General features: G+C 37.3%; 1 protein-coding gene across 9 annotated transcripts in view; it reads right to left on the bottom strand.

Moving 5' to 3' along the window:
- Positions 1 to 25,327, bottom strand: part of LOC123525455 (CAP-Gly domain-containing linker protein 4-like) — a 78,591-nt gene that overhangs the window by 20,989 nt on the left and 32,275 nt on the right. For 8 of the 9 annotated variants that reach the window (XM_053537855.1, XM_053537857.1, XM_053537858.1 and 5 more), the window contains exons 3-8: positions 24,669 to 24,924; positions 15,185 to 15,328; positions 13,075 to 13,274; positions 11,308 to 11,443; positions 5,421 to 5,552; positions 1,599 to 1,646 (exon numbers count right to left, since the gene is read on the bottom strand). In XM_053537855.1, coding sequence (XP_053393830.1) covers positions 1,599 to 1,646; positions 5,421 to 5,552; positions 11,308 to 11,443; positions 13,075 to 13,274; positions 15,185 to 15,328; positions 24,669 to 24,924 — 916 coding nt within the window. The remainder of the gene's footprint in view (positions 1 to 1,598; positions 1,647 to 5,420; positions 5,553 to 11,307; positions 11,444 to 13,074; positions 13,275 to 15,184; positions 15,329 to 24,668; positions 24,925 to 25,327) is intronic. The other variant, XM_053537854.1, reaches the window with a different exon arrangement.

Here is a 25,327-nt window from a genome sequence, read left to right on the forward strand (position 1 = left end):
CTAGTTTTTGACCCCAGATGACCCAATATTGAACTCATCCAAGATTTTATTGAGGGTAACATTCTGACCAAGTTTCATTAAGATTGGGCCAAAATTGTGACCTCTAGAGTGTTAACAAGCTTTTCCTTTGATTTGACCTGGTGACCTAGTTTTTGACCCCAGATGACCCAATATCAAACTCGTCCAAGATTTAATGAGGGTAACATTCTGACCAAGTTTCATTAAGATTGGGCCAAAATTGTGACCTCCAGAGTGTTAACAAGCTTTTCCTTTGATTTGACCTGGTGACCTAGTTTTTGACCCCAGATGACCCAATATCGAACTCGTCCAAAATTTTATTGAGGGTAACATTCTGACCAAGTTTCATTAAGACTGGGTCAAAATTGTGACCTCTAGAGTGTTTACAGTCAAATTGTTGACGCCGATGGACGACAGACGTTGACGGACAATGGACACAGGGCGATCACAAAAGCTCACCTTGAGCACTTCGTGCTCAGGTGAGCTAAAAATATGTAAATTTTCTAAAAAGTATTTTGACCAAATTTACAGGTTTTTAATTTGTCTATTGTTCATTCTCACTACTACAGAAATTACAAATAGTACTGATACATTGGTTTTGTGGTAAAACGATCTGAAAATATCAACTAAAATTATTGAGGTCTCAATTTTGCGCTATCAAAACTGTATGCTAGTCAGATCTAGGCAAGAAAAGTATGTCATCCTAACCCAACCTTGGTTCCACCCTTGACTTTTATACTAGAATAAACATATGAGCCGCACCATGAGAAAACCAACATAGTGGCTTTGCGACTAGCATGGATCCAGACCAGCCTGCGCATCCGTGCAGTCTGGTCAGGATCCATGCTGTTCGCTTTCAAAACCTATTAAAGTTAGAGAAACTGTTAGCGAACAGCATGGATCCTGACCAGACTGCGCGGATGCACAGGCTGATCTGGATCCATGCTGGTCGCAAAGCCACTATGATGATTTTCTCATGGCGCGGCTCATATCTGCTTTATTATATGAGCAGAAGTATGTCAAAGATACATTTTTAGAAATAGTATATCATGTAAGCATCTGTGGTGTTTGATTTTAGAGAAAAGAATAGTTTAGTTGAAAGCCCCTCCTATAATATATTTGTACTTTAGAAGCTTTTACTTTCTGAACTTCATCATGCAAGCAACTGTGCCATGTTTAGAAAGATTAATATGTGCCACCTATACTTTTTATACAATAACATAACATTATTTATTATATAATTGAGCCGCACTATGAGAAAACCAACATTATAGTGCATCTGCGATCAGCATGGATCCAGACCAGCCTGCGCATCTGCGCAGTCTGGTCAGGATCCATGCTGTTCACTAATGGTTTCTCTAATTGCAACAGGCTTTGAAAGTGAACAGCATGGATCCTGACCAGACTGTGCAGATGAACAGGCTGGTCTGGATCCATGCTGGTGGCAAATGCACTATGTTGGTTTTCTCATGGTGCGGCTCATTATTACGAATACACATTCTACAGCAACTGTTACAAACTTTAGGATGTTATGCAAAGACAGCTATACAACAATGCATGCATGCATGTTTTCATGCTACCTGAGGATTTCCGAGGAGTAGATGTAGCCGCTGCCTTCTCTAGCTTTCCTACATTCACGCAAACAGATGCATATTTTATACAACTCTCGCTGCACTCAAAGGAACAAATTACCCAGCTATGTTCAAATGTCTTTTTCTTTATACATTTTTTGTTTTTACTTTTATGTAAACTAATGAATAAAGAAACAAAATATAACAGCATTAACAAACACTAAGACATTTCTCAATATTTTTCCCCTGCAAAACTGTCCTTTCTGACTGGATAGTTCACATACAAAATGATCCTAATTGCTCAAATATTCAGCATAATTATAAATCTTTGACACAGAGTTGAGAAGTGTTTTACAACGGTCAGTAATGCTCAGTATGTAAGCTTTCTTTGCACCAAGAATTTAAAGAAATCTGTTTGCTAAAGAGTTATTTCAGTTTTATTTATAATCATTTCTAATCAGTGATTTAACTTTAAAAAAAAAATCTAAAAAGTTATTGATTTCTTCTTTAAGAAGTTTTGGTTGCTACAAGAATTTGTTAGGGTAATATCATTCCTTTTAAGTGCAGCCATTTCCAAGTGATATTAAAAATGCTGAATAATGCGATATTTTCCCACAATTCTCTATTTGTGTAATGGATATAACTTGGACATGACCATGTGTTGTTCGTGCTAATAGGGTTAAATTCATTAAAACATATGACTTATCACTGTTTGATCCACCTTTCCACTTACAAGGTTTTTCCCCGATTTCTCTTTAGATATAAGACATTAAAGACAAAACTACCGATATCATACATTGTTCTAAAGAACTCTGGTGGTGGTAACAGGAAGATTTCAAGTTTCAAAATATCTTCACTGGTTTTAATCTATTGTGAAAAAATTATTTGTATTTGCCATTATACACTTCATACATTTTTGAAACCAAAAGTTAAAAAAAGTCAGTTTTGACTTTACTTGTGACTGGATTTTTATAAGAGTTTGGATATGTTACTATGTTATTAATGTCTTAGTTTACAAGCAACAATTCCATGCAAAAAAATGCCTGATTTTTACAACATGAAAAATATTATTTTGACCACAAAATAGATACCATTTAAGATAACTTAACTAGAGCTTTGCAAAGTGGAGGAATATATGCCCAACGCTTCATATCAGTGAAAGTAAAGTTTAAAGAATCTTTTTATGTATGTGTTTGTGTATGAGGAACATGTGGTGGTGGGTGGGGCAGATGGGGGTGTTGTTGTGCAGTGGCTGTATACAGCAGGAAAATGAAGTTGGCTGTTGAAGGTTACTGTGGGGTTTGTAGTGGGAGTGATGGAATCTTGATTGTTGCACTATTTGATTTGTTTTATTACCACCTACTTATATTCCGAGTTTTAAGACACATGTGCCATCACATAATACATCATTTTTTTTCTCAAAATGGACATACAAAAATGCAGAAAGATCCTTTTAGTTCCCTTAGAGACCTATAAATGTATATTTTTTATATCTGGATATTGCAAAATAAAGCCCTAATTCATGACAAACCCTGTTTCTGGACAAGGAGGATCAAACAGTAAATGCCCAAAACTTATCAAGTCATTCTTACCACAAAGCCTTATTCCGTCAAGTTACGGTAGGTGACAAGTTAAAAATTTGTAATTATTTCTTTTTTTTTAGAACTTTTTTATAAACACAAGTGAATTTTACAATAAATGATGGTACTAATGATTTGCATATGAGTGATGTATTTCAATAAGATGTATACATAAAATATGATGTTAGTTATTTGTTTAAAGAATTTTGAAAAAAAAAGTGATATATTTCATTTTTCTAGATGAAAAAGCAATGTCTGTTGACAGCATGGCACAAAATTTTACCCAGTAAATGAGACATAATGCCATTCTACAATTGTATTGTTGTTTTTCCTTGCAGTTACACTGATTATTTAGCTTACTGTAAATCCGATATTATTCGCGGTGTTTTAATTTTTGCTATTTTTCGCAAATCGGGTGCATCGCGAAATCATGAATCCGCGTAAATATCCTTCCATAACATACAGACATATCCGAAAAAGTGTCTAAAATATCGTCAAGTTCAGCAATGAATACTAGCCGCCTGAACATCACTGTCTATAATATTGAATGTTTTTCAATTCATTTCACATTGCAATATATTATGAACGATTCATGTATAATATACTGCTTAAGGTTAGATTTACATACAGCTGGCAGTTTTTAACGGCGAGCATCTCCTTGATGCACTTCGTATGTGTCAAACAAGCAGAGCGCGTGTTGTCCGATGGGAATATCCATATCATCCCTTATCTTCTCAACATACCTGATTTTTTTACACATTTTGTTTAGGCAACAATATGGATTAGCGGATAATTTATCATACCATTGTATTATATAATTTGTACGTTAATTATTTATGAAATGGCTGTAACAAACTTTGAACATTTTATCAGCTATTAAGTGAAATAAGAATAATCGCCAGTCAATTGAATAAGGATTCAAAGGCTCAATTATTTCAGTTTGTGTGAATAAAGTAACCGATTGCTAATACGAAATAAGCGTTACGGACAATGTGTTTTTAAAGTACGGTACTAAAAATGGGCATTAATAAAATCACGACTAAGTATTCCTGATTTGAAATTTCGCTAATATAAAATAAGAACCTTCGCGAATTTAAATTTCTGACCCTTCCGTCGCGAATTCATTAATCCGCGAAATAATTCAGGATGCCAGAATTCGCGAAATAAACATCACGCTAATATAAAGTGATTTACAGTATAAATACTACATGTATGTCAAATTTCCAGCCTAAAAAAGTCCAGATGCCCTACTGGGCCTTACTTCCAGGACAAGCAGTCACCTAAGTAGAATCACCACATTTCAAAAACATGCTGACAGTGTACAGTTCAAAGCTTCCTCACAAAAAAGTAGTTTCATCGCATTGCCTTAAACTGTTATAAAATCATGGATGAGACATACTGTTTCCGACAAACTATCAAACAGGCAGACAGTGCTATGACATTTTTACTTCAAGATTTTCAATACTGATTTTCATGAGTTCTATGCAGTGAAAACACAATACTCTTATTATGTGATGAATATGATACATGCAATCTATCTACAAGCTTATGGTATTGTGACAGCATCTGATACATATAATATTTTTTCATGCCATATCCTGTAATAACTATCTCCACATGAGCCACATCACACAAAAATTGACCTATTGGTATTTCTTTTATTATTCAAATTGACATTAAATATATTTTCAACCTTGTAATTTTTAATGATAAAATTACCACACATTTCTACAAAATAATGATGTAGTGAGGAAAATGAAATGACAATAGAAAACAAAATAAGGAAAACATTATAATGTGTTAATTCATGTAATTTCTGCTAAATGAGCAATGAGAAAATGGCTAGCAAAATGACAGAAATACTGATGGAAATGACAGAAACAGTATGCAATAAAATGGTTTTTCAGATATATAAACCTATTCCCATTTTCTTTTGATTAAAAATAAAAAATAATTTAATGATCCATACCTGCTTTAAAGGTTACAAAAGGCAAGTATCTTTATGTTTCAGTAGATTAAATTTTAAACAATAAATCTTGATAAACAGAATAACTTTGTCTGATTTAACAATGTTTTATAACCATATAATATTAGATGTTTTATAACAAATTTACTTTTAGGTCCTACATAATTATGATCTTGTGGCAACCACATTGAATTTTTAATCAGAGCTGATATGCCCTCAAAATTCATGCTTTTCGAATGCAAGACTTTCAATTATTATGCTAAATACTGAAAGTCAAAAACCAACCTGAATCCACTTTAGATGTGACATGTGAGACGTCCACATTTCCTTGGTTCACTGGAGCTTGTTTGATAGGACTTGGGGCAGACTTTATCACAGCACCTGGTTTACTGATCTTGCTGATAGGTGCAAATATACCTGCATGATATAATAATGTGAAATAAAAGGACTGAAGGTAAATTTGTACCAAAAATAAATGGACTCATAACAAATCAAATTATTAATGGTAGCTGGACAAAACTCCACCATTACAAAACCCCTCCTGCTGATATTTCATTAAGTGGTGAAAACTCCTGCAATAGATTTAGCAAAATTATCAAAATTTAGCAAATTATTCAAGATATTTTTATATTTCAGTACCAACAAATGTTTTTAAATCTTAATTTAACAATACTGTTCATGAAAATATCTTAAAATAAATTTTCAACGAGTTTATGGGAAGGTCCTACACTCTTACCCAACCACCAGGTCTTTGAAAACTCCAGGGTTCTGAGTTTTAGACAGAGTCTTAAATTTTCAAACAGATGCATAAGATGAAGTAAACAAGAGGGTATTTACCCTAAAGCGCTCACCTGTGTATAAGGCTTTAAGTGTGCTGTGATAGGGTTCTTCTATGTTAGCCATCACACACATTCTTTAGCCTAGGGCAATAGTTAGACAGTACAACTCTGATATCATACGCAAAAAATCAAGGCTCTAGCTATTATTGATTCAGAGAAGAAGATGAATATAGTCCAAATTTGAAGCCTGTACCTTCAAAAACGTGAAAGTAGGTCACTAGGTCAATGTCAAGGTCAAAATTTATTTCCGTACACAAACCTATGCATGTTGTCCAAATTTGAAGGCTGTAGCTACAGAAATGTGGAAGTAGGTCACTAAGTAAAGATCAAGGTCAAAGTCCATTTCGGTACACACAACTATGCATGTGGTCCAAATTTGAAGACTGTAGCTTGAGAAATGTGAAAGTAGGTCACTAGGTCAAAATCAAGGTCAAATGTCATTTCAGAACACAAAACTATACATGTGGTCCAAATTTGAAGCCTGTACCTTCAAAAATGTGAAAGTAGGTCACAGTTTATCACAGTTTATTTCGGTACTCAAACTATGCATGTGGTCCAAATTTGAAGGCTGTAGTACAGAAATGTGAAAGTAGGTCACTAGGTCAAGAACAAGGTCAAAGTTCATTTCGGTACACAAAACTATGCATGTGGTCCAAATTTGAAGGCTGTAGCTTGGGAAATGTGAAAGTAGGTCATTAGGTCAAAATCAAGGTCAAATTTCATTTCAGAACACAAAACTATGCATGTGGTCTAAATTTGAAGCCAGTGCCTTCAAAAATGTCAAAGTAGGTCACTAGGTCAATGCCAAGGTCAAAGTTTATTTCGGTACACAAACCTATGCATGTGGTCCAAATTTGAAGGTTGTAGCTACAGAAATGTGAAAGTAGGTCACTAGGTCAAGACCAAAGTCAACTCATGTCAAGGTTCATCTAGCCACTCAAAACTATACATGTGGTCCAAATTTGAATGTTGTAGGATATGGACAAGAAGACTTTTAAAGTTTTTCCCTATATAAGTCTATATATACCATGTGACCCCCGGGTGGGGCCATATTTAAGCCTAGGGGGATAATTTGAACAAACGTGATAGAGAACCACTAGATGATGCTACATTACAAATATCAAAGCCCTAGGCTTTGTGGTTTTGGACAAGAAGATTTTTGAAGTTTTTCCCTATATAAGTCTATGTAAATCATGTGACCCCGGGGCAGGGCCATTTTTGACCCTAGGGGAATAATTTGAACAATCTTAGTTGAGAACCACTAGATGACGTCACATACAAAATATCAAAGCCCTAGGCCTTGTGGTTTTGGACAAAAAGATTTTCAAAGTTTTTCCCAATATAAGTCTATACAAGCAAATTCGATGAATTGGAATCCCCCGCCGAAAGGGTCAGAGTTGAGCAACGGCAAAAAAATATATCCTGCAAAAAGTTAAGAATGTTACCAAGAAGCAAATAATTTCATTAGTCAAATCAAATTAAAAGAAAATGAATGGTTTGTTTGGGTTGGGAGGGGGGGGTGAGGATACAACAGTTTATATGTTGATTATAAATATTGGTAGAAAACGAAAAATGAAAAAAAAAAAAAAAAAAAAAAAAAAAAAAAAAAAAAGGGGGGGGGGGGGGGGGGGGGGGGGGTTGACCAATGTAAGGTGGTGACCAGGTGTAGGTACACAACATCACATGTTTATAATAAATGTGCATGGAAAAGAATGGAAGAAGTTTAATGAAATTCTTCCAATTGGTTGGTTTGTTATATACAGATCTGTGGATTTTTAAACAATTAAAGGGCAATAACTAAATGGAAAATTGACCAATCGAAAAAAAACTTGAAGGGCATCGTCGCAGTATCTTGGTTCATGTCTATTTCAAGTTTGATGAAATTCTACCTGCTAGTTACTGAGAAATGGCTGCAGACGGACATTTTTCATTAAATCAAGGGCAATAACTCTGAGGGAAATTGACCTATCAAAAAAAAAACTTGACGGGCATCAGCACAGTATCTTGGTTCATGTCTATTTCAAATTTGATGAAATTCTACCTGTTAGTTACTGAGAAATGGCTGCAGACAGACATTTTTTATTAAATCAAGGGCAATAACTCTGAGGGAAATTGACCAATCAAGAAAAAAACTTGACGGGCATCATCGCAGTATGTTGGTTCATGTTTATTTCAAGTTTCATGAAATTCTACCAAGTAGTTACTGAGAAATGGCTGCGGACGGACGGACGGACAACGCCATTTCAATACCCCCCTCCCGATTTCATCGGCGGGGGATAATAAACCATGTGACCCCCTGGGTGGGACCATATTTGACCCTGGTAGAGGACCACGTGATGATGCTACATACCAAATATCAAAGCCCTAGGCCCTGTGGTTTCGGACAAGAAGAATTTTGGGCCAACAGTTTCATACATGAAGATTTTTAAAGTTTCCACTATATACATATAGCGAAAAGTGACCACGCCCTCTGGTGGCCATGTTTTTTGACGAATCAAAATAATTTGAACAATCTTGGTAAAGGTTCACACAAGGACCATTTGTGTAAAAATATTCTAAAATCGGGCCAGTAGTTTCACACAAGAAGATTTTTAAAGTTTCCATTATATACATATAGGGAAAAATGACCATGCCCTCTGGCGGCCGTGTTTTTTGACGAATCAAAATAATCTGAACAATCTTGGTAGAGGGTCACACAAGGACAATTTGTGTAAAATTATTCTAAAATCGGGCCATTAGTTTCACACAAGAAGATTTTTAAAGTTTCTAACTATATACATAATAAATTATAGGGAAAAGTGACCACGCCCTCTGGCGGCCATATTTTTTGACAAATCAAGATAATTTGAACATTTTGGTAGAGGGTGACATAAGGACCATTTGTGTGTAGTTATTTCAAAATCAGACCATCGGTTTAAGAGGAGATGTCATTTGAAGATTTTTCTATTTTTAGCTCTTGCGGCCCATATGTGCAACCAAGCGGAACTGTTTGAACAATTTTGGTAGAGGACCATCCAAGGAACATCCACACCAAGTTTCATCAAAATCCATTCAGTGGTTAAGGAGGAGATGTCTTTTAAACCCAACTGTTGACGATGAATGCACGCCCGCCCGCACGGACAGACGCACGCACGACGGACACTGCATGATCACAATAGCTCACCATGAGCATTGCTCAGGTGAGCTAAAAATATGATTCCAAGGAAAAGTAAACAGAAATTGGTCAAAAATCATGACCACCTGCCCGCAAGAGATTCAAATGATGTCAAACTGTCGCACAATATGACCGTACATGCTTGCATCTTGCTGATTTCAATATTTCAAGGGAGCAACTGCTTTTGAAGTGGATCATTAGCTGACTTTTGACCTAGACCAACTGTGTTATGCAACAGAAATTTTGTATGAAGGCAGACAATTAGAGAAATAATTTGGATACAACTTTATCTGTAAAACTTTATTTTTAAACTTGTTAATACTTACTTGACAGACCGTTTTATTTCAAAGACATTGATTCAAACTTTTAGCTGAATTTCTACTCTTGCAATTTACAATGAACACAGGGTAAGTTTAAAAGCTATATCAAGTTGAATAGCTTCGTCCCTTAATTCCATAACAACTATTTACAACAAGAGCCATGTCAGACATGGATAATCCCCCCACCGGGCATATCATAATTGAAGGATGTGGTCCGCATCAGGGGTTTTAAGATGTGGAAGAAAGAATAAGTCAGTAGTGAGGTGGTTTACTGCTTAATTTTATTAATTTTCATGAAGAGTATAACTATGATGTTTTTCTATATGGCTACTGTAAAAAGAAGGAATGGAAAGCTAACAGGGAACAAGAGTGCCAGAATGTCACAATATATGCCCGTCAAAGCAAATTTCTTTACTCTAGCAGCTGTATTTGCAAATGGAATGCTAATTTTGTGGTTGTTTAGTAATCATTGTAAGTCTTTTGTTTTTTAAAGTCCACAAAAAAACTCCTTACTAGGTAGAAATACCTTATATATAATAAAATTAATAAAATACACCTAAAACTGGAGAGTAACATCTATGCTGTACCACAGAAAAGTGGTCTTGTTTTTTCCCTAGGGTCAATTATAAAAATGTTACATTATAAGTTATTTATAGTAACAACTAAGGGAAGTTAATCTTTAAAAAAAAAAAAAAAAAAAAAAAATTGCAAGTCCACACAAAAATCTTTATCAGGAAGAGACTGGTCAAAATACACCTCAAATTTGGATTTAGCATGTTTGTTGTACTACAGAAAAGTGGTCTCGATTTTTCCCTACGACTAGTAATGAAAAAGTTACAATAAAAGCTATTTAAAGTAACAACAAAGGGAAGTAATTCTAAAGAAGGGAACTGCGCATGACACTTCGTCTCATGATGGTGTATAATTGTGCCAAGTTACATCAAAATCCCTCCATGCATGAAGAAGAAATGCTTCGGACAAAGTCATTCTTGTATCTGACCTTTGGCCTCTAAGTGTGACCTTGACCTTAGGCCTAGTGACCTGGATCTTGCGCATGACACTCCGTCTCGTGGTGGTAAACATTTGTGCCAAGTTATATCAAAATCCCTCAATGCATGAAGAAGAAATGCTCTGGACAAGGTTTTTATTCTTGTATCCTTTGACCTCTAAGTGTGACCTTGACCTTAGACCTAGGGACCTAGTTCTTGTGTATGACACTCCGCATCGTGGTGGTAAACATTTGTGCCAAGATATATCAAAATCCCTCCATGCATGAAGAAGATATGCTCTGGACAAATTTCTTTAAGAAAATATGATAAAGGGGAATAACTCAAAAAATAGGCAAGGTGGAGTTATTGTTCTTGCACATTGCACTTCCTCCCAATGTGTTCTATCAGTGTATGAAGTTTGAAGAAAATCCCTCCTGTACTTTTGGGGTTATGCTCCGGACAAATGTTTTAAGAAAATATGATAAAGGGGAATAACTCAAAAAATAGGCAAGGTAGAGTTATTGTTCTTGCACACTGCACTTCCTCCCAATGTGTTCTATCAGTGTATGAAGTTTGAAGAAAATCCCTCCAGTACTTTTGGAGTTATGCTCCAGACAAATTTTTTTAAGAAAATAAGATAAAGGGGAATAACTCATAAAATAGGCAAGGTAGAGTTATTGTTCTTGCACATTGCACTTCCTCCCAATGTGTTCTATCAGTGTATGAAGTTTGAAGAAAATCCCTCAAGTACTTTTGGAGTTATGCTCCGGACAAATATCGTTGTGGACGCACGGACGGACGGAGAGCATTTCTAATATCCCCTTCACCTTTGGTGGGGGGATAAATAAATGTATCTGTCTATAACGTTACCGTGTTTTGGTGAACATGTGAAGTAGGATATTCCACCAATACTTCCGTCATTTTTTCCAGCTTCGTCGTCTAATGCTATACCTGCCCAAACCCCACTGGCAAACTCTGTTGGTCCACAGTACCGCAATGTACCATTCTAAACAAAACAGACGATGAATTACCTCTTTAATAATATGCAAAAAGAAATGAGGCATTGGCACAAAACAAGGTTTTCAACATTAGATATTTTACACTTTGAAAAGAATACAAATGTAATGCTATGTGTGGCACAATTGTCAAGTGTATCATAGTTTAGAGGACTGACTGAAGTTTACCACACAGTCTCATAAATCTGAGCAAAGTATAGTGGGCAGGTGTTAGATTTACAAATGATAAATATGAATATCATATGCAATGTCTGTATGTATTATCTCATGGCAGTATTACCAGTAATGTCAGATCGGTCTACTTTTCCAGCAGTATGTGCTGATTTTCCTGATGGTTTGTACATAAACAGATGGTTAACATTACTAACAATTGCATGCAATTATCTTCATATTGAGAAGATATACAACTGCATTCCAGTACAATGACAACCTTTCACCAAGTAAAAGCAATCTACCATCAAGTATGGTGACAACACCTACACAAAATACAGCTATATATAAGAAACATGTTTGTTCTACCTGTAAAAGACAGATATTTAGGCACATAACTTTGAGGTGCAGAATAACAATAGAATCTGATTCCAACCTCTGACCTTGTGTGCCAGAGCTCTTACTTACTGCCCTAACCAGATGAGCAATACACACAGTTAACATACACAGGTAGTAACTGCAGATTGAAAAGCAAGGCAATGCAACTTTGTATAGTTTTGTTTTGCTATGGAACCTTTCTGTGATTTCCACAAATTATTTAAAACATTGATTCTGGGAAAGGAAATCAATGTATTGCTTGAACAAACACTTCAATAAAGTCTATGTTATGGCAATACTATAATATATACCTAGCAAATATATGATCTTCAGTGTTAGTATACAAGACATTCTAACATGACAAGCAAACAACCTACATACACATAGAAGAAAATCAATCCACAGTTATTTTGTGATAATCCATGCACATGCAAAGGATTGCTTTGGCTGTTCCTTATACGGCAAAACCGTTTGAGGACTGGATGGTAACTGATGAAAGGTTTGATGGCCATGGTACACAATATTTGCTGCAATCCTTTAACAATGGGGAGAAAACATGAAGGAAATTTCAACAGCCAAATCCAGGTGTGTAGCAAAAAGTGTAAAAAGTAAAAAGTGTAGTTCATGTCATAAAAAGTAGTTATCATTATTTCTAACACTGTTGTTTCAAGAATGTCATGTTAGAATTGAAATAACAAGTTCCAAAGTGTGATTTATCGCAGAACTACCTGAGTTTTTCATTCTTTTGCTTATCCTACGGCCTTCGTGATATATTCTTATGCATAAGTACTCAAAACATTGGTTATTTTACGGTAAACCACACTTGGGAACTTATTATTTCTTAAATATGTTCCTCCAGCAGTCAGGCACAGTTTGGTATCTTGGTAAAACAAAAAACTTTCCCAACACAGCTTAATGGTCTTTGCACATAAAGAAATTTGATATCCCTTGAGCTAGGCTCAAGACCAAAGCAGTGTTAGGCAAAAGAATGTGTCAGCTAAAGTAACCACTTGGTCATGAGGCAACTTCAAGTAAAGGAGATTACGTATCAGTACACATGTTTAACTGAAAAAAATAAACATGAAAAACTCACTTTAACTCCACCCACTACAACTTTATCACCCAAATTAATCCCAAGGGCCTGTAACGTGACTTTGCTCTGAACGAGGTCGTAGTTTGGCGGGGGTCGTTTTTCACCTTCTGAATCAGCCTCCTGTAAGGTCTTCTTCAACTTCATTACTGTTTTAGGCATGTCCGGGTCACAGTCCAAAGCTGTAGGATCAGGAATGCAATCTGCAATATTTACAAATAAAATGACTTGAATAACAATGTCTAATTTTGTTTCTCCAGTGTCCTACTACAATAGATAGACTTACACAACATGTTTCAGTGGGAACATTATCCAGCTTACTTATGAAAGGTTGGTTGCCCATCCATGCCTCAAATAATTCACAGAGGGGCACCCAGAGTCTTCATCCTCCTTAAAAAGCAGAAGCCTTGTGACTTAAAACACACAAAAATAAACAAAATATACATTTTAGTAAGTGATAGAGGAGACAAAATTCAGACCAAAGCTTATTCAACATCTATTGGAAGATGATTTTGCTTTGACCTTTGTTTTGTAAATAACAAACAAAAGTTTATACAGATCAAGATGTAAAATACTATAACTTATAAGTACCCCCACCCCAGTAATTCAGTCTCCTAACATGAACTTAATTGTTTTTTTGTTTGTTTGTTTTTTTGTATTGTATCCATATGGACATAATCAGCAACATTTCCCTTATCCTGTTTCAGAATTATTTTGACTATAGGTAGCTCATACATTTACATGGCTTTCTGTTCAAACCTAGTCTTGCCCCGCGGCTAAATGGTTATTTTCAATGAGTAATCAGTCTGTAAATGCATGTCTCTAATATAGCACAACCGTTCATTATGCCAAAGTTCAAACAATCTGCTGGTGTTACCGCTGCTAATGATGAAGCTTATTTAAGTAATATAGTCTAGTTTGTTGACTTTAACAACCACTAGACCCATAAAACAATATTAATGACTAAACAGTATATGATACAGCAGACAGAAAACACATTATCCAAATAATCTGTCTGTAAAGTAATGCCGTCTGCTTTCTCAATTTAGTAAATATAACCACAGTACTACTTAAGATAATTTACTGCATGTCGAAGGGTCAGACATAGAAGTCAAGGCAATTATATCCTAATACCAAATCAATGATACAGTACTTATTTACTATGTGTCAAAATATTGTAGCAAAATATATCATGCAGTTAACCCTAATACTTATTTGTCTGATGAAATAAGAATCAGAAAACTAAAGAGCTTAGATGAGTCTGCCTTTTTTCCATAGTCCCATAATCTGCATGATATTGTATCAAGAAATAGCAAGAATTTCTCATCTGTATAAAGCAGCCAGTCGAGACAGACAACATGTGGCTGCTTAAGGCAGCTAGCTGTTTAATACAGACATCAGCTAAGGCAAGTTCAACTGTCAACAGTGGTCCATATATCTCCTTTGTTGCATCCCAATATAACAGCTCAACAAAGCGGGGCAATATATGCCGGAAGTTCTAGATCAGAGAAAAAATTAGTAAAATTTAAAAAGAAATTTTTTTGGAATGTACTGTGTCAGTGGGGGATGTAATGTGGCGGCTGGTGGAGGTTAGGTAGTTGTGCTAGGTGGCAGTGATGAACTACTAAAGCACAAGAAACTAAAAGCGATTTTTTTTTCTTTCGGGCACTTCTTCTTTCTCCTGGGCAAAAAGGGAGGCGGGTGGATGGTGGGGGGGAAGGGTAGTAATGTGGACTGCTGCACTCTTCAAATCACCTTATTACTGCCCATCAATCTTCCAAGCTTAAAGTCAATATCTTGAATAGTTATGAAGTTGTGCTCTGGAAACAAAACATAAAGGGAAGATTTGACATTTGAACTGAATTTATGACCTATACCTTTGACCTACTGACCAAGTATCATCACCACCTACGTATATGCCAAGTTTAAAGTCAATACCTTGAATGGTTATTAAGTTATGCTCTGGACAAGAAATATGATGGACGAATGGGCAGAAAGACAGATGCATGAGACATCACATAATACATCTGTTTTCCAAAACTGGCCTATAAAAAAACAAATATTTCATCAACATACACTCTCACACTTGGAAGAAGCAATTTTAAGCAATTACCTAATGGCTTTCTGTCCATATCATCTTTAACTAGAGAGTTTGCTCCATTCTGTAATAGAACTTTCACTGCCTCATGAGCGAGGTTTGAGGCAGCTATATGCAGTGCTGTGCCATTGTCAAACTCTGTACATCTACTGTCTATATCTAAAAATAGAACACAAAAACAAATGAAAATACAAGCAAACTTGAAAAGAATTATTATCCCCTGTGAAATGTATGTCTGGTACCAATCATTATTTTAAAGAAAGTTGCTGCTAATTTGGTCACAAAAATAAGAATAAAAAGTATATACAGGATTTTACGTAAAAAGATGTCTATTGTATAACAAATGGTGCTTGTGTGTGTCTGGGGCGGGAAAGCTGATGTGATACTAAGCAATAATATCAAGAAACACAAACAAGAGTGCCAGAATGTCACAATATACGCCCGTCACAGCAAATTTCTTTACACTAGCACCTGTATTTGCAAATGGAATTTTAATTTTGTGGTAGTAATTATTGTAATTTTTTTGTTTTTCTAAATCCACAAAAAAACTCCTAACCAGGTAGAGATACCTTAAAATACACCTAAAATTTGAAAGTAACATCTATGTTGTCGTGGAGACATTAAATGAAGACAAAAGTGTTGTCCGTTTTACGTTGACTGTTTACTTCATAGACCGGAAGAACAACAAGTGACGTACAGGACGTCATAACAAAACAACAAAAGAGCGCGTTACTTAAACGTGACGCCAAGAATGGCGGGTCATTAAATATACAGGTTACTTAACGTGACACTCGGGGCCCGCAAAGCTTAAATTCAGACTAAATACATGAATAAAGTAATTACATAGTAAATCTACTTTAAAGCAGTCTCAATAATAATAGTGTATCATATAAAATTTGAAAGTCTAGTACGATTAAATTTAGTAGTCAATTTTGTAATAAATCACAGTTTTGCTATAGATAATTACATCCGTTTGAATAAATGAAGTTACTAACATTATTTCACTGCAATCACTGGAAATGTCATTGAATAAGTAGTATATGTACATCGCTAAGTAATTTAAGTGTCCATATAATCACATGTCATGGCACGTGAAACGAATCACGTGTATAAAGTTATTTCAACTCGAGTGGATACAGCTTGGCAATGGGTCGCATGGAAACACCTTGTCTGGATCTGATACGGGCTGCTCGGATAAGACCATCTCTACCAGTGACAACGTCCTCTATGACGCCAAGGGACCAGCGATTTCTCGGAAGGTTATTGTCATGTATTTGCACTACGTCTCCAACCGTAACAGTATCGCCATGATTGCCAGACATCTTATGAAACTGTCGCAAAGATGTGAGATATTCATGCTTCCATCTCGACCAAAAGTGTTCAATCGTTGCAGACTTAAACCTGTAAACTTTGTCTGCAGAATTGTGGGAAATGTCGTCTGCTGTGGCTTCTTGGTCGTCTGGGTAAACAGGGGAGGTAATTCTGCGCCCATATAGCAGATGGGAAGGGGTAAGAGGTTCCTCATCAGTGGGGTCTGTAGAAATGTGCGTGAGTGGGCGGTCATTGACGATACATTCTACTTCTGTAACAATAGTTTGCAGAACTTCCAAACTCACCAGTGATTTCCCGAGTACTTTCTTAATGGATGTCTTAGTAACGCCAGTGAGCCTCTCCCACCAGCCTCCGTACCATGGGGCATGTTGTGGGATAAACTTCCATGTAATACCGTATGTCCCAAGGATCTCTGTCTTCAGTAGTTTGGCAGTGGAGATGTACGTCAGGGCATTGTCCGACATAATGATTTTTGGTATTGCTCTCCTGCTAAAGAAACGTCGTAGAGCCAAATAAAAGAGTCTACTGTCATGTTTGGTACAATTTCTAAATGAATAGCCCGTGTATTGGCACACGTGAACAGACAAATGTAAGCCTTTTGTAGATTCCGTCTGATGCCTTCACAGTTAACGCTCCGGTGAAGTCTATTCCTGTGACTGTAAAAGGTGGCGCATGTTTCACTCTGTCGCTAGGTAACGGTGGGGGATCTGGTACCCGGTATGGTCTACTTGTAACCTTGCGGCACGTGACACACGAGCGAATAATTTTCCGAACATGTTGACGAATGCTTGGAATCCAAAACTTTTGACGAATGAAGGTGACCATGCTCTCTGTGCCGGAATGTAACTGTGTAATGTGTGCGTCCATTACAATCAGATCTGTAAAGTTATTTCTTGATGGAAGTAGGTACGGGAATTTCGTGCTGTCTAATAGTGGAGCATTGGAAATTCTACCGCCACATCGAATCAAATTGTCTTCATCCAGAAATAGATCGAGCTGTCTCACTAGATTTGGTATGGTGGTACACCGTTTTTCTTTCTGGGAAAGGTACTGTTTCACATCGTGGAAATGAATATCTTGTACGTGCTTTATTAACTGTCTGGCTGCTGTGTTGATCTCGTGCGATTCTAGAGGTCCGCGTGACTTCTTCACATTTCGGCAGTTGTTAACAAACCGGATAACGTATGCTGTAACACGTAACAGTTTCCGATACGAGCTAAATCTCTGAATGTCTATAATCTCTAGAACACTTGGATTGGGTAGTTTACTCTGTGTGGATGTTAGTACTGCTGTTTCACTGTTACTGCTTTCACTTTCATTTTCACAACTATCATATACAATGAGTTTGCAATCACCCTGTGGAAATGACGTATCATCTTTCAACCAGATAGGACCATTCATCCACAATCTGTTGTCGCGAAAATTATCGTAAGTAACTCCTCTCAACAGAAAGTCTGCAGGGTTTGAATCTGTTGGGCAATACTGCCACTGAAAACCATCTGTTAACTCCCGTATTTCTCTGACACGATTGGATATAAACACTGGTTGTGATTTTGAGGAAGATATCCATTTCAACACAATCTGGCTGTCGCTCCTTAGATATACTTTTGTACAGTCAATGGTCAATGTAATATGCTGAGCAAGTCTAGATCCTATAAGTGCTGCACATAGTTCAAGTTTCGGTATTGTAAGCTGCTTTACCGGGGTTACTCTATTCTTTGCCATAATGAGTGTGCTCTGGTTACCGGAAACAAGATATGCACATGCGCCGTATGCTTTTGTACTTGCGTCGCTAAAGACATGAAGTGCAACATCTGTGGGAGAGGCATTGGGAAAGTATCGTCTGCAAAACTTCGTTTCGGTTGCTTTCGCTATGTCCCCTCTTATCTTGCACCACTCTCTGATGATGTCATCTGGCAGCACTTCGTCCCACTCAAAATTTCGTTTCCATAGCAACTGCATAAGTATCTTGCCTTTCACGGTAATTGGGCTTAGTAATCCGAGCGGGTCATATATAGAGGACGATTCTTTCAAAATTTCCCGTTTTGTCAGAAGGCAGTCATTCATAGGCATTTTTGATCTTTGTGGAAACAACATTTCGTCAGTTGTAGAATCCCAGCGCATGCCCAACACTTTTGTGAATTTGTCCTTGTCACTGACTCCGTCAGATTCGATTCTAGCACGCAGCACTTGGTTATTTGTACTCCAAGACCTCAAATTAAATGCAGCTTGCTGAAAAAGTCGTCTGCTATTAGTGTAAAATTTTGACAGTGTAGTGTCGTCTGGTAAGCTTGTAATTATGTTATCTACGTATAACCCTTGTTTGATACGTTCTGTTTCGTCACATTGATGTAATTCAAGGTGCTTCATAATGGTGGCGTTTAATATGAATGGCGAGCATGTTGCTCCAAATAGCACCGACTTGAACCGATATGCCTGAAGTGGACTGTCTGGATTGCTTGGATCTGATAGCCAAAAAAATCTTGTGACGTCACGGTCGTCTGGATGCAAACTGATGTTCAAAAACGCCTTCTCAATATCGGTGGAAACTGCAAATTTATGGTATCGGAAGCGTAGTAATATTGACGTCAAGTCGTTTAGCTGTGGTGGGGTATTCATCAGGCAATCATTCAAACTTGGGAAATGTTGGGTTGACTTACAACTGCAGTCGTATACAATCCGTATGGGTGTGGTTGCTGACTCTTTTTTCACAGGGTGGTGGGGAATGTAATGTACTGTCGTACTTGGTCTAGATGGGTCATCTACTATCTTCTCTACAAATCCTCTCTGCTCCTGTTCAATAATAATCTCACTATACTTCTGCAGCAGTTCCGGTTCTTTTGTCAGTCTGTTGACTACACTCACTATTCTGCGCCGGCTTATCTGTTCATTACTGGGTAGAGATGGATGATCATCTTTCCAGGGTAATCTTGCGACGTACTGTCCGTTATCGTATGTAATGCATGTGTCTTGGTATTGTCTGGTATATTCGTCGCATCCTTGGTATTTAGTCTTCTGTTCCACTCCCATAGATTCTACTTCCCAAAACTTCTCTAAATTCAATTCCTCCTGCACGTGCAAAGTCATTATGTTCATCATGGACACAGGAAGTGGGGAGGGATGGTTTTCTGTATATAACGGTCCTGACAGAAGATATCCTATTCTCGACTGAATGGCTGTGGGTCCATTTCTCTGATGATTTTATCTTGTACACGGACCAGTAATGATCAGCGCCAATTAGCATCTCGATCTCAAAATCTTCATCTTCTGATATAGGATGAGCAAGTGTGATCCCCTTCAGGTATGTAAAGTCACTAACATGTTTCTGATAAGTTTTCAGAGGCACGGAAATTTCAGGCACTATAAGGACTTTTATCGGAATTTTGTGCTTTTGGGTTTGTAGATAGACTGTTGCTGTATTTAGATGTCGCATGCGCCTTTCTCTGTCTCCGAACGCTGATAGACGTAACATTGCACTTCCGGTTGGCTGCAGCTGAATTTTCTTCTGCCTAGGCCTTCAGTAACAAAGGAACTCTGGGAACCTTCATCAAACAGGATGTTTGCGGTGGTGGAACTACAAGATGAAGTTACTATGGAAACTTCTGTCTGCAGTAAACGGGTCCAGAAGAAAATGTGTGCGCTGAATGGAGAACTGATGTGTTGGTTTTCTCCGCGTTGTGAGCTTCAGTAGATTTATCTGTTGGTTTGGCCGTTGATTCTCCTACACACAAACTTGTATGATGTCTGCGTGAACATATCTTGCATTTGAATTTGGACTTACACACATTAACTTTGTGACTTCCTAGGCAGTTAAAACACAGCTGCTTTTCCTTTACAATATTTAGTCTATGTTCGCGATCATTAACTTTTAAACAGTCTGTACTAGAGTGTTCTCCCTTACAATACACACATGTCTGTACTTTTGTATATTTCGCACTAGATTTTTCTTTATTCTTTTTCTCCGGTCTGCGGATATCAGATTTGGTCAGAAAGGATGCTGTCGCAAACACTTCTTGCGGGGTATTCAATGCATTTCCGGCCTCTAGAATATTCACTTCGTTCAATATACATCGCATTAAGTCATTTAAACACCAAGACTGTGTTCCGTGCGCACGTGTAATGTTCGTTCTCACTTCCGGTGATAACTTCTGAAGGATGACGGGAGTGAGGAGTGATCCGTATGTACTCTCGTTCTGGCCTAATGAATCAAGTCCCCTGATAAAAGTCTCCGTGGTATCATAGAACTTTCTCAGACTGGTTACTGTATACACAGGGGCTGGAACTTCTAGCAATGCTTTCATATATGTTTGTATAATTTTATCTCTCTGTCCGTACCTTTCGTGTAACAGAGACACTGCTTTGTCATAGTTAATATTAGTTAAAGAAAAACCTGCTATAATCTGTACAGCTTCTCCTCTTAAGGACGACTTCAGATAATTGAATTTCTGTACACCACTCAGTGACGGGTTCGTGTGAATAGCTGACTCGTACGAATCCCAGAATGACTGCCAGTCAAGGATGTTTCCGTCGAATTTTGGCAAATCTAGCTTAGGTAGTCTGTGGTATATGGAACTGTGTGAGAGGGTAGAGGCAGGGTTAGTGTGAGACACATTCTCGTGAAGTTCGTGCACATGGTTCGTCTGGGACGATTCGCCGGAAACGGGCGCATGAAATGTTGGGGAATTTACATTTAAGTTAGACAAAGTTACCTTTTAAAACTTGATATTTTCTGTATCTTGGTCTGTAATGTGTAGATATACTCATCGTGCTCTAGAATTTCCGTCTCGATCTGTTCACCGTCATCTTCTGAGATTGAATCAAGGATTTTTTTCATGGATCTCGATGATCGTCTGCTGTTTCTGTCTCAATGCATTTTCGATCGTCTGCAGATCTTCGTAATCGACTGCTTCCTGTTGAATTGCCTCGAATTTGGATAGAAGTCGTGTAACTGCGCCTTTATGACCCTTCTGGATATATCGTAGTTTAGTTGCCATTGCTCACTTTTTTTGCGTCACGGCACCAAAATGTCGTGGAGACATTAAATGAAGACAAAAGTGTTGTCCGTTTTACGTTGACTGTTTACTTCATAGACCGGAAGAACAACAAGTGACGTACAGGACGTCATAACAAAACAACAAAAGAGCGCGTTACTTAAACGTGAATGGCGGGTCATTAAATATACAGGTTACTTAACGTGACAAATGAAAATACAAGCAAACTTGAAAAGAATTATTATCCCCTGTGAAATGTATGTCTGGTACCAATCATTATTTTAAAGAAAGTTGCTGCTAATTTGGTCACAAAAATAAGAATAAAAAGTATATACAGGATTTTACGTAAAAAGATGTCTATTGTATAACAAATGGTGCTTGTGTGTGTCTGGGGCGGGAAAGCTGATGTGATACTAAGCAATAATATCAAGAAACACAAACAAGAGTGCCAGAATGTCACAATATACGCCCGTCACAGCAAATTTCTTTACACTAGCACCTGTATTTGCAAATGGAATTTTAATTTTGTGGTAGTAATTATTGTAATTTTTTTGTTTTTCTAAATCCACAAAAAAACTCCTAACCAGGTAGAGATACCTTAAAATACACCTAAAATTTGAAAGTAACATCTATGTTGTACCACAGAAAAGTGGTCTTGGTTTTTCCCTACGGTCAATTATAACAAGAGGACCATGATGGTCCTGAATCGCTCACCTATCTCCACATGACCCAGTGTTCAACTGAGTATGACATCGTTATTTCTATTATTTGACATAGTGACCTAGTTTTTGAGCACATGTGACCTAGATATCATCAAGATAAAAAATTCTGACCAATTTTCATGAAGATCCATTGAAAAATATGGCCTCTAGAGAGGTCACAAGGTTTTTCTATTATTTGACCTAATGACCTAGTTTTTGAAGGCACGTGACCCACTTTTAAACTTGACCTAGATATCATCAAGGTGAACATTCTCACCAATTTTCATGAAGATCTCGTGAAAAATATGGCCTCTAGAGAGGTCACAAGGTTTTTCTATTTTTCGACCTACTGACCTAGTTTTTGACCGCACATGACCCAGTTATGAACCTGACCTAGATATCATCAAGCTGAACATTCTCACCAATTTTCATGAAGATCCATTGAGAAATATGGCCTCTAGAGAGGTCATAAGGTTTTTTCTATTTTTAGACCTACTGACCTAGTTTTTGACCCCACGTGACCAAGTTTCGAATCTGATTTAGATATCATCAAGATGAACATTCTGACCAATATTCATGAAGATCTCATGAAAAATATGGCCTCTAGAGAGGTCACAAAGTTTTTCTATTTTTAGACCTAATGACCTAGTTTTTGACCCTACGTGACCCAGTTTCGAACTTGACCTAGATATCATCAAGATAAACATTCTGACCAATATTCATGAAGATCTCATGAAAAATATGGCCTCTAGAGAGGTCACAAGGTTTTTCTATTTTTAGACCTACTGACTTAGTTTTTAACCCCACGTGACCCAGTTTCGAACTTGACCTAGATATCATCAAGGTGAACATTCTGACCAATTTTCATGAAGATCTTGTGAAATATATGGCCTCTAGAGAGGTCACAAGGTTTTTCTATTTTTAGACCTACTGACCTAGTTTTTGATGGCACGTGACCCAGTTTCGAACTTGACCTAGATATCATCAAGATAAACATTCTGACCAACTTTCATAAAGATCCCATGAAAAATGTGACCTCTAGCGTGGTCACAAGCAAAAGTTTACGGATGCACGGACGGACACCGCGCGATCACAAAAGCTCACCTTGTCACTTTGTGACAGGTGAGCTAAAAAAAGTTACAATATAAGTTATTTATAGTAACAACTACTAAGGGAAGTTAATCTTAAAGATAAAACCTCAGAATTGGATGTAACATGCATGCTGTACTACAGAAAAGTGGTCTCGATTTTTCCCTACGACTAGTAATGAAAGAGTTATGATACAAGCTCTTTATTGTAACAACAAAGGGAAGTAATTCTAAAGAAGGGACCAGCGCATGATACTCTGTCTCATGATGGTGAACAATTGTGCCAAGTTTCATCAAAATCCCTCTATGCATGAAGAAGATATGCTCCGGACAATGTCATTCTTGAATTTGACCTTTGATCTCTAAGTGTGACCTTGACCTTAGACCTAAGGACCTGGTTCTTGCGCGTGACACTCCGTCTCATGATGGTGAACAATTGTGCCAGGTTTCATCAAAATCCCTCCATGCATGAAGAAGATATGCTCCGGACAAAGTCATTCTTGAATTTGACCTTTGACCTCAAAGTGTGAACTTGATCTTAGACCTAGGGACCTGGTTCTTGCGCAGGACACTCCGTCTCATGATGGTGAACAACTGTGCCAAGTTTCATCAAAATCCCTCCATGCATGAAGAAGATATGCTCCGGACAGTCATTCTTGAATTTGACCTTTGACCTCAAAGTGTGACCTTGACCTTAGACCTAGGGACCTGGTTCTTGCGCATGACACTCCGTCTCAAGATGGTGAACAACTGTGCCAAGTTTCATCAAAATCCCTCAATGCATGAAGAAGATATGCTCCGGACAAAGTCATTCTTGAATTTGACCTTTGACCTCAAAGTGTGACCTTGACCTTAGACCTAGGGACCTGGTTCTTGCGCATGACACTCCGTCTCATGATGGTGAACAACTGTGCCAAGTTTCATCAAAATCCCTCCATGCATGAAGAAGATATGCTCCGGACAAAGTCATTCTTGAATTTGACCTTTGACCTCAAAGTGTGACCTTGACTTTAGACCTAGGGACCTGGTTCTTCACATGACACTCCGTCTCATGATGGTGAACAACTGTGCCAAGTTTCATCAAAATCCCTCCATGCATGAAGAAGATATGCTCTGGACAAAGTCTGTGGACGCCACCTGCCCGCCCGGGGCGTTCCCATAATACATCCCGTTTTTCAAACGGGCATATAAAAACTAACAAAGACATGCATAACTAGCCTTGGTACTAAACCTTTCTACAAAGTGTGTTGAAATCCAAACATTAGTTTGACAGAAGTAACCTGCACAAACTTTTTTGACAGACACACAGACAAACAGATTGAAGGTCAGACAGACAGACAAAATCAATAAATCTCCATACATATGGGGGAAACAGAAAATAGTTTACCTAATGCCTTTGTAGCTTTTAACAATATTTTGATTACAGGAACAACATCGAAATATGCTGCATAATGCAACGCTGTCATATTGGTCCACCGACATCGTATATTTGGATCGGCCCCTCGTGACAACAACATGCTGACTACTTCTGATGCTAGTTCGGGATCACCGATACCTGCAGCTCCAGATTTACTGGCATAGTGCAATAACGTCATATCTGTTAAACCATCTCTGTCATTGATATGTCCTCCACGTTTTAATATCTGCAAAACAGTATCATTGATTAACATAATTCTGAAGAACAAAGTATGAATTTTGTGACAAATATTCATCAATTTATAGGTTTTTTTAGTATTATGTTTAACACAGCATGCCAATTACATGTGCTAATTAAAATGAACATTAAAGGGAGAGATTCTGTTATTTTTCACAAAATGGATCCACAATTCATTTTAGACTATTTTATCAACCAGAAAGACATTGTTATATGAAAATTAACCTTGCTATAATCATCCCGATACAACTTGTAGTATGTGTAGTAGCAAATTTATGTGACCAATCATCACATAAAATATCATAATGTAGTACAGCTTAGAAAATAATAAAAATTGCACTGACACAACCTCATAGTAAGAAATAATTATTTCTTTTATACGGCAGCGATGA

The sequence above is a fragment of the Mercenaria mercenaria genome, chromosome 3 (assembly GCF_021730395.1).
Source record: "Mercenaria mercenaria strain notata chromosome 3, MADL_Memer_1, whole genome shotgun sequence".
Taxonomy (NCBI): Eukaryota; Metazoa; Mollusca; class Bivalvia; order Venerida; family Veneridae; genus Mercenaria; species Mercenaria mercenaria.